The 11045-nt window shown below is 45.1% G+C and overlaps 1 protein-coding gene across 1 annotated transcript in view; it reads left to right on the top strand.

The window, feature by feature from the left end:
- Window positions 1–3255: 3255 nt before the first annotated feature.
- The window catches only part of zfh1 (Zn finger homeodomain 1), a 32863-nt gene continuing 25073 nt past the window's right edge, over window positions 3256–11045 (top strand). The window contains exon 1 of the mRNA XM_080266824.1: window positions 3256–3452. Coding sequence (XP_080122950.1) covers window positions 3365–3452 — 88 coding nt within the window. The 5' untranslated portion in view covers window positions 3256–3364. The remainder of the gene's footprint in view (window positions 3453–11045) is intronic.

Raw genomic sequence — 11045 nt, 5'->3', positions numbered from 1 at the left:
CTGGGAGAGAGAGAGAGAGAGAGAGAGAGAGAGAGAGAGAGAGAAAACACTGCTTTTCAAAATTTATTGTTCTCTTTCAGTCATAAATTTGCTATCTCCCCATCTTGAATGTTGACATGTAACAGAAATACACTAAATACGGTGCTAATCACGAAAAAGTGCTATGGAAAGGCTATAATGCTGTAGTAGTCATATTTTTATTAAGCTTCGGAACATAAGCTGGAAAAGGACGAAAATCTCCAAGCTGGGAAGAACGAAGTAAAGTGGGGATCGAGGGAAAATGCAAGGGAAATCGAGGAATGGGAATGGACGAAAGAATAGTGAAAGTGAGAAACGGAAGGCAACAGATTAATGAAAAGACACAGCGGAGATAACAAAATGGTAAACAATATCAACTATGAAATTTAAAAGGTGAAAGACAGGTTAGATACAAGTTAAAAGTGAAGGAAATGGAGGAATGGAAGTGGATTAAAGAAGAGGGAGAAATGGAAGACTACACATCAAAGAGGAGGCTGTGAGAGGAAGAGGATAATACAAAGTCCACTGTGAAATCCAAAACATGAAAGGCAAGTTTGATACGATGTCAAAATAAGCAGCAGAAAGGAAGCGGGAGTAAAGCTGGGGAAAGGGAAATCATGAGAACATATTAAAGAGGGAATAAACGAGAAACAGGGTAGAGGAAAAGGATAATACAGTGTCCAGTGCGACATCAAAGCGTGAAAGGCGAGCGTGGTATGAAAGCAAAGGCGAGAAGCGGACAGGAGTAGAATGGGAGACGGGAAAGAAGTGAGAAACGGAAGACAACAGCTCAAAGAATATCAGATACAGAGCAGAGGAAGAGGATAATACACTGTCCAGTACGAAATCTAAACCGTGAAAGAAAAGTGTGGAGAGAAGGCAAAAGCGAGAAGCGGACAGGAGCAGAATGGGAGACGGCTGAGAAAGACTGGGAGAAAAGCGACAACGGAAGACAACCGCTCAAGGCAGTATAGGAGGGACCCGAGGGAGGGAAAAGGATGGTCGAGCGTCCAGTACATAATGAAGGTGCAGCCAGCAAGTGGTCTGTGTTGCCGCCACACACCAACAGGTTTGAGGAGCCACCTGCGCGCGCACCATGGCTCCTCCTCTCCGCCCCGCCCTCTCCACCTCTGTTTGATGTACGATATCTTGAAGTATTTCCTCGTTTTCATCCTTTTTCCTACTCACATTGATTGCCCAAGCATGTTTTGTAATACCAGGACGTATGCTGGTGTATTTTAGGACGCCTGGAAGATGTGTTAGGTGGATTTCTGCAGCTCTGGGGATTAGGATTGTGAGGCGGAAGGGGCTTATCGTACATCGTCCACCCGCCTCTTACTCCCACAACTGAGGAGTGACGAGTTGTTGTTTTCGTTATTGTCGAATTTCCGCGGCCGTAAAGTTGGCTCGTCCCCGAAACAAGTATCTGATTGGACTTTTATTAGTGTATGGGAAGGAAATGACCGAAATTCGACGTTCGCTTCCAGATAGCGAAGGCTTTGGTGGCGAGGTGCTTTGAACAAAATGTCTTCAAGGTGCTCCTTCCTCCTCCTCCTCCTCGTGTTCGCAGTTTACGAGCATGCGGCCCCAGTGCTCGCGAGGACAGTAATTTGGATGGCCAGACGTTAACTACTTCACTATTTACTCTACGTTGTTAATTTAGAAGTGAGAAATGGTAAACAAGAGTGAGTTACACACAGCAAATGGCCACTCATGTAACCGGTTTTTCTGCCCTGGTTTGTTTACCTTGCCTTTACAAAAATAATAGTGTTGCAATATTAACCTATCGTCAAAACCGTGCTATATATCGCAACATTGTTTTGTATTATGTAATGTATGGATACCCAGAACTTAATACTCATCGCAATATGGTGAATAAGTTTCTTTGGATCGCAATATGGTGAATAAGTTTCTTTGAATTTGCTGGTCTACCTATTTATCAGATGTAAACATGGCATACTATATTTATACTGTTGTAATATAGCCATAAATATACCGCTTGTTCTGCTTAAGCAACATGTTATGTTGCAACGTTGAAAAAAAAACGGAGTTTTCCTTATAAAGCACCTATGCAATACCAGCCAGAGGGAAAGTTTATTGTAATTAAGGTTGCATGGCTCAAGGATGATGCAATGCGTTAGTCATGTTTGATACGGGGAAAAACCTGCAGGGGCCAGGGTGCCAGGAGAGCATGTGAACAGGCCAGCATCTCCCGTAGTACTGAGCATCACTTAGCGCGCTAGGTGATGTGGGGAGGGGGGGACGGTGTGGATACTTTACCATATTTACCTCTCTGGCTTCGTCTGGAGGCCTTATTACCCTTTTCCCTGTGCCGTTTGTCGTGGAATTAAGCGTCGTTGCGTCCCGTGGTCCTTAATTGTCGGGATATTGGATGCCGGGGGAGTAAAATTGGGATATAGTTCTGTTAATTGGGGAGTGGCATCTGGCAGTGGGCGTGCCTCACGGTTAGCCAATAGCGAGCCTCCCCCTACCTGAGGCCCTCACAGACTCCCCTCACTCCCTCAGTCATGTAGGAGCCGCGAGTCTGGGTACACGCACTTTTCCGCGCTCCTCTTGTTTTGAAACCTCAAGGTGCTACCTACTTAGTCACTTAACCTTACTTATGCTACACTTAAGAGTAGATTTCAGTTGGCGTCTCCTTCCTTTTGTAATCTTCCTCTACTTAACTCGAAGTGGAAGCGAGTGCGATGCGAGGATTTAGTAGACGTTTGTGATCAAGAATTGGAAGGATATTGTGCACGTTACCTAGACCAGACAACAACGAACCACCCAAGCGACCGTTACCTCTGTTCGTAGCGGCCGCCACAACCCACCACGAAACGAATATCAAGTGCCATAACTAACCTCCTTAAAATATATAATAAAAAACACACACGGAACTTATTTTTTTGGAAGAACCGGACTGATTGAGAATTCTTTTTTATCGGTCAAGCTTAACACTGCCATAGCGATTCTTCAAGCCTCCTAAGGTGACCCCAGAAGAATAACCTCAAGTGACCCCAACCTTGACCTGCCCAGGGAGATTTGACCCCCGACTACCTAGCTGGGGGGAATCCGGTGCTGGAGTCAACCTCGGCCCCGAAAAGTGATGACTGTAAATTCGACCGTGAAAGTGGTGACTGTAGATTCGGCTCAGAAGTGGTGACTGGTAAGCTCGAGCCAAAAAGTGGTGACTGACCTAAGAGTAGTGACTGGATAAAATCGGGCCAAGAAAAAGGTGGTGACTTGGAACCCAAAAGTGGTGACTGGTGACGTGGTGGTTCCCGCGTGGTGACTGGTGTGGTGAGGGTGATGAGGACAGGGTGGCAGGGTATCTAGCACCAAGATGGCAGGGGTTAGCACCATGTACGCCCCCTCCTCGTATCAGGACTCGATCAGACTCTGGAATATCGCTGGCGTCTTCAACTACCTCTGTAAGTCACCATCACTAACCTTAACTAACCGTCTATGCTCGATCTGTCACTCGCTAGGTCGACTCTTACCAACCACCAAAGCTCCAGTTAACTTCCTTTTTTTCTCTCTCTCTATTCAAATCACTAATGCAAATCACTCCTTCACTAATACCCACATTCCAATCACCATTCCATTCATTTACTAATCATCTATACCGTACGACAGTTTCAACCACCATGTCTTCATGTATTTCCAAAACTGACTCTTACATTCAAATATTTAACCAACGTCGACCCGTTAACGTTTAATAACCATCCATACTTTTATTATCTCCCAATCACCTAAGCTCAAAATAACAGCACCAGGTTGAATCACACGTTAACCAATCAACAGAGCTCCAGTTAACACTTTTCCTAATCTCCCGTATGCAAGTAATGTAAATACACCTTTACATATCACCTGCCCTCCAATAAACATTCTTTTCTTACCCTAATAGCTAAGTCTCGTGGTCAGCTCACACAAATAAATCATGTTTCAATCACCATTCTCTTCTCATTATCTTCAGCTCGAAAATTCATTCACTAATCACACTTTATTAATTATCTACCATTATTACTTAATCTCGTATCAACATTCATTTTATTTTACTAGATGACAGACTTGTATTATGTCACTAGATCCAGCCACCTCCGCTACTCGCAAAACTCGATAGTGTATACCTGGAACTCAGTCACTTCCTGTCACCTGTACAATAATTTTCTCCCAAGAAGTCATCACACTTTTAATATTTCCCTGAAGCCTCATTTTTTTACTTCATATATCGTAACATCTAACCGCAACCAAGATAGCCTTTCCAGCCACTCTTAGATACAACTACAAATTATCAATCAACTAAAAGGGAAATATCTTATAGTCACTGATACGACCTTCGATTATCATCTTTATAACCACCATTTAAGTCACCAAAACTTGAGTATTCTGCTGCTAGTGTCATTCGCCTTTTAGTGTCACCTTTTATTCGAAATTGCTGTTTTTTTTTTCTAGTCATCTTTTACTCATTACCCAAGTACGAAATTTTTATCATCCCACGCTTACTAATTATCTGGGCAATATTGCATCTTAATCCAATCACCTCTTTATCACCGTAACTTTGAATTGCCAACCACTTGTTCTAATCATTCTTCTTTCACTAGTCACGTAGGCTATATTTCAACACGTATATCCTTCCATTACTGGTCACACAAACTTGGAATTTAATCCTGTAATCCTCCTTTTCTTACTAATCAGCCAAGAGATTTCACACTCGTAGATCAGTCACGTCCTTTACTAAATTATGCTCGAAGTTTCACCTCTTACATTCCTTCATCACCAAAACTCGTTAATTTTTCCCATGTACTTTCCAAAATTCTCAAAAGATAATTATACCATCCACAAAACCCCTGTCAGTTGTTTATATGATTTCACCTATTTTCCAGTTTTCACGAGTATTATGGATGGCGATTAGAAGACATGTTACATCTTCAAAACGTCTTTTTTTTATTATTATTATTATCATTTTTAAGCTATGGACCCCTATCAGCAGACTCCATTAACATCTAAAAGTTTCATTGCTTTTACTGAAGAGTTACATTATACCAGTTATGAAACTATTGACAATGAAAACGTTTTAGGTGTATTATGAAGGCGATGGGGGAACTTTAACAAAAACAGGCCTCATTATTATCTTAAAACAAGTTATTTATTCTGTTCGATAAAGGAAGGCCAATTAACTGACGCCGTTTATCTTTTGGCAGGCGTAATTTGTTTCACCTGAGAGCTTAGGTAGGTGTGAACGAGCTTAAGCGGTTGGTTTAACGCTGCACTAACCCCTTGCCACTTGAATTCCTCCGACATACCGAAATAGTTGAGCCGAGAGACCTACCGACGGATTCAGAACACACGTTTACAATAGGCTCCATGTCCTACCTCCTGATTTGTTTTTACAGGGTTGTCAAGGAGAGGAAAGTGTAGGAGCTTCCCGTGTATCTAGATCTTCCTGCGAAATAGATCTTAAGACAGGGAATCAACTGTAAAAATGTCTGTGATTTCCTCCCATGCGCGAGAAACTCTACGGCAGAAACCCACCCTTTTTAACAACCCTCCTCCAGCCCGGATGTCAGCAAGTACTATTTGCTGCCCAGGCTTCCTTGATCCTAGTACAACCGTAGCCCTAGTTCACTTAATAGTCGCCTTCCTAGTAGCCTATCTTAGCTCTTCTGCTTAGTTTAACCTGAATTACCTTTTTTATCTTAACCAGCTAACTTGATCCACCTGTAAACCGTCACTCCTTGTTCATAGGCACATAACCCTTAGGTCTGTTTTTCATCAAGGTCGCCTGTAGGACTCCTCTCACACTACCTAAGACCCCGAACAAGGCTCTACTTATCCCGTTTTACCTTTGAAATTGTGCAGATGCCGAAGGGTGTGTTTTATCGACGGAAACAGCTAAATTCATATGCTTGTTTTGATGAAAGTGAGGATCGAGGTGAATGATTATGTAACGGGTCGATGTTTGGAAGGCTGGAGCTATTTTTAGACGTTACCCAGGCTGTTTGGTTGTTTGGGAAGCTGTTAGATGACGTAATTGGCGAATTTGGGGAGCGATTTAGCACAGACACATTTTCGAGTCACACTGATGCTGTCCTGGCCCCTAAGTCACCGTTTGACCGATTGAAATTATTGCAAGGTTTAAAAATGGGCAGGACATGAGTTGAAAATAGCCTTGCTGGTAACCTTGGCAACCGCGTGGCAAGGGAAGCGCAGAATAAAGTCGCCAAAACGTACAAATCCCGTACGGTAACCCTTTTAAAGACGCTTAGACCGTTAGGGGAGGAGGTGAAGATGTTGAGCACTCGTCTTTAAGCCACACACTCTCGCCCCAAGGTGCTTTCCACACTTATCAGCAACAAAAGCAACACTCGTTTCCGGAATGTCATCACCTTAATCTTGTTTACACCGGTGGATACAGATATAAAGGCCCTGAAGTGACAAACATACCCACACCTGACACCAACCTACCTACCACTCCTCTCCCGGTGTTTGCAGAGAGAGAGAGAGAATGAGTTAGAGAGTAAAAGAGAGGGAATGGGAAAGCGAGGGAGGGAGAGGGAGACTGTGAGAGTACTAGGCTTTAGGGAGTGATAGCGAGCTTATTATGGTAATGTGGCATTGATTTTGGCCTAGCTTGTCAACGCTGCAGTTCGCACTATTCCCCGCCCAGAGGGAATGGCATATGGGATGACGGGAGCCACTGCATAATCGATGAAAGGCAATTTTGGGCCGAGATGCCAACGATTTTACTGGCGTTTGTTGGGATCACCGTCGCGGGGGAGATGGAAGTTTCGTTTCAGCACTGTTTTGGTTGTTTCGGGGATGTACAGTGCAAGGAAGTTGGTCATGTCTGGGTGTTTGACGGAAGGCCGCACTAAGATCGTTTGAATTTGAACCGTCACGTAGTTCAGTTTTAATTCATACCTTCTACGTATCACCGTTGACAGCGTTCGTATTTAAGTAGTTTTCGGAAACCGGGTGGTCCATGTACGTGTTTGTGACAAGAGTAGGAAAAGTAATTCAATGCACATACGTCATCACCCGCTAACGAGGCTGCATGTAGACCTTTTCCTGTCCACATGCTCGTTTGAAAATGTACCAGGCGAGGAAAGATTTCAGTATGAGAAGTTCGTATTTTTCAACGAACATTCCATTAGTGTAGTTTATAATGCTATTCTCCCTTTTGCTCTTCCGCTATTTGCAAATTCTGAGTTACCAGTTTGCAAAAAATTCTGGTCGAAGATACTTGGCTTTTAGTAACGAGTTATGTTTAAGTTTTTACGAATTTTGTGGATAGCGAGAGAAAATAGCTTTGTAAAAGATCGTAAAGCTGTAAAAAAAAAAAATGTGGCCTATATAACAGAAGCGGGAAATGTGTTAAAATGTGTGTGCATGTTAACGATTTACATTACTGGAGCGTTGAGGATTTGTAAATGATTTCTCAGTGTTCACCGCGAGATGTCCGCGATTTCACCATTATATATATATTTCCTTTACCAGAGTTTAAAGTTGTATGATTATTTCGTGAAGAATAATTAGACTGTATAGGCTAAAACAGTGCCAGTGATTCGTTTACTGAGGTGCAACGAAAAAGAAAGGGTGACAGTAGGGAATTGTGTTAGTAGGGTAGGTTAGTGTGCAGGTGGTAGTGGTTGCAGGTGGGGGCTAAAATTAGGTGACTGGGGATGAGGGTAGGTTGGTTGTAGGTGGGGAAGGTGGGGGTTAGGTGGTGGTGATGGTAGCTAGGTGGGAGCTAGGATATTGGTGGCTAGGTGGTGGTGGTTGTGGTGATAGTAGATAAGGCGGTGGTGATGGTGGTAGTGGTGGTTGCAGACGGGGACTAAATTTAGGTGACTGGGGGCAGTGGTTTTGGATAGGTGGTTGTGCCTGCGTAGGTGGGTGTTAGTGGTGGTGGTAGCTGGGTGATTGTCGTGGGCGTAGGTGTGATGGTTAGGTGTAGGCTTGGTGGTTGTAGTGGTAAGTCTTGCCCTAGTAACAGATGGGAAGTACCGGGAGCTAGGTAGTTTTGGTGGAAAATGATGTGGTAGTACAATTTTTAGGTAGTTGTGGAGGGAAAGGTAGGTGTGAAGATAGATGTACGTGGTTTAGGTGGTATGAAGATTAGTGGTAGGTGGGATGAGAATATGTATGTGGATATGGACCATGAAATTGAGTTGATATGTGGTAATGGGTGGTTATGGAGTGGAATTTATGTGGGTAAGGTATCAGTACGTGGGTTTGGTGACGCAAATGAAGGACCAGCGTTAAGTGGTATGTGGTAGATTAGGTGGTGCTAAGTGGAAAGGATGTTCGTAGGTGATAATACTGACGTTATGATGCTATCGTAATCTAAATGGTTAGGTGGGAGTAGAAGTGGTGGTAGATAGATTGGATGGTAGGTGTTTCAAGTGGGTAAAGCAAGTATTGATGGTATGGAAGTTACGGTAAGAGTAATGATAGTAAGATGTAGGTAGTTGTGGTAGCTGGTGCGGGTATGGTTGTAAAATGTATCTAGTTGTGGTACCTGGTGCAGATAGGGGATAGAGTAGATAGATTTGGTGGTAGATATAAGAATTTAACCCATTTATCTCAGGTGAATAAAATCGTCCGTCGCTAACGTAATAACGCATATACTGAATACGTTGCCAAAGTGGGTCTATCCGCGAAGGATTTTAGTGTTGGACGTGGGTATGGTGGTAGTGGTGATGGTGGCGATGGTACTATGGTTTAAGATAGTGTTTAAGATGGCAGTGGTGGTGGTGGTAGTAAGTGGAGTGAGACAGTGGTAGCAGTGGTTAAAACAATGGTGGTAGTGGAATGACATTGGTAATAGTGGTGATACTAGCAGCAGGTGTGGTGGTGGTGGTGGTAGTAGTTAGAGTGATTGGGGGAACATACCTGTACTGTGATAGGAATGGTATTTACAGTAGTGGTAGTGGTAGTGGTAGTAGCAGTGGTGTTAGTGGTAGGTGGAATAAACTGGATGTGGTGGTGATGTAAGCTAATGGTTGTGGTGATGGTGGTGGGTAGAGTGGTTGGATGGTGGTAGTGGTTCAGACAGAGGTGGTAGTAGGTAGAGTGGTTGAATGGTGGTGGTGGTTGTGATGGTGTCAGGTTTCAGCGGTAGTGGACCCAGGGGAGGTGGTGTTTTCAGGTGGTTGGGGAGAGGGGGGAGTGAGAGAGAGAGAGAGAGAGAGTGTGTGTGTGTGTGTGTGTGTGTGTGTGTGTGTGTGTGTGTGTGTGTGTGTGTGTGTGTGAGGGGGGGTTAATTTGAATGGAGGATAATGAGGAATGAGGATAATGAATGGTGAGGGAGATAAGATGGTGATGATAATGATGCTGAGGAAGAGTGATGGTGATGGTGGCGATGATTCAGAAAAAGAATTATGGTGGTGATGAGGAACTGATGGTGAGGGTGGTGTGATGAAGAGGGTAGGATTGATGATGATGGTGATGAGGATAAGGAATAATAGTACTGGGATGATGATGATGGAGAAGTGAAGATGATGACGGGAGAAAGGATGTGTGTAGAGATGGTGATGGTGAATGATTGTGATGATGGTGGTGAAAATCTGGACGAGATAAAGAGTAGTGGTGGAGAGGATGCTTTCAAGATGGGAGACAATTGGAAAAAGGATGGTACGTTTAGCTAGGGTGAGAGAGAGAGAGAGAGAATATTAATGGAGAGAATAGTAGTATGTTAATGGAGGGGAAAAAACCAGTAGTACCAGGTATGTTTGCAAAAAGAGAGTGAAAGAAAAGAGTCTGTGGAGAGAATAATAGTATGATAGTCGGGAGGAACAGAAACGGTAGTACCAAGTAGTCTTTGTCAGGAGAGAGAGAGAGAGAGGGAGTCTAGGGAGAATGCACGATGGAGTTTGTCTGTGCCTGCTGTGTATGGCTTTGTCCCGCCTGCTAGTGAAGGGGAGGGGGTAGTAGGGAGGAGAGGGAGAGGGAAAGGTAGGGGAAGGAGGAAAGGGAGGGACAGGGAAGGGGGAGGGCATTTGTGATTCCGCGTCTCCCCGCACCCCCCCTCCTCCCCAGCCAGCTGCACGTGTACCATTATCACCCCCTCTTTCCCCCCTCTCACCCCTCTTTTCTCTCATATGCGTCCCCCTCACCTTAAATGTTCCCCCTCCCCCCCCCCCGTCTCTCTCCCCTCAAATGCGTCTTCTCCCTCCTGCTTCTCTTTCCCTCACACTCCCCTTGTCCCCCTTCCTCTCCCTTTCCCCTCATCCCACGTCTCTTCATCTCTCCTCTCCCTTCCCTTCATCTCCTCTCCTTTCCTTTCACTCATTCACCCCCATTCTCCTCCTCATCACCACTCCTCCCCCATACATCACTGCTCTTCTCTGATGCATTTCACCACCCCTCTCCTCTCATCTTCCCTCCTCTCACATCTCCTCCTCCGCTTAATCGTCTCTCCGTTAGTCATCCCCCCTTTCCCTTACCTCCCCTCACCTATTCTCTTCTTTCCCTTCACATCCTCCTTCCTGCCTCTCTCAACCCCCTCCCCGCCCCTTTCCTCTTGACACACCTCTCACGCTTCTCCTCTCATTTGTCCCCCTTCCCCTCGCATTCACTCCCTTACCCTCCCCTTTGTCACATCCCTTCCCGTACACTTCTCTCCACATCCCTCCCCTACACCTCTATCCACATCCCTCCCCTACACCTCTATCCACATCCCTCCCCTACACCTCTCCACATCCTCTCCCCCAACACTTCTCTCCACATCCCTCCCCTACACCTCTCTCCACATCCCTCCCCTACACCTCTCTCCACATCCCTCCCCTACACCTCTCTCCACATCCCTCCCCTACACCTCTCTCCACATCCTCCCCCCCAACACTTCTCTCCACATCCCCTCCCCTACACCTCGACATCCCCTCCCCCAGCACCTCTTTTCACCATCCCCCCTAGAACAGCCCCCCTCCTCACACCCCCGCTACTTCAGACTCTCTCTCTCTCTCTCTCTCTCTCTCTCTCTCTCTCAAGCGTTACAGGTGTGTGGGTACCTACCTAGC

Source organism: Coenobita brevimanus, chromosome 22 (assembly GCF_032717465.1).
Source record: "Coenobita brevimanus isolate Jiangsu-jjx chromosome 22, ASM3271746v2, whole genome shotgun sequence".
Lineage (NCBI taxonomy): Eukaryota > Metazoa > Arthropoda > Malacostraca > Decapoda > Coenobitidae > Coenobita > Coenobita brevimanus.
This window is presented reverse-complemented; position numbering and strand designations above follow the sequence as displayed.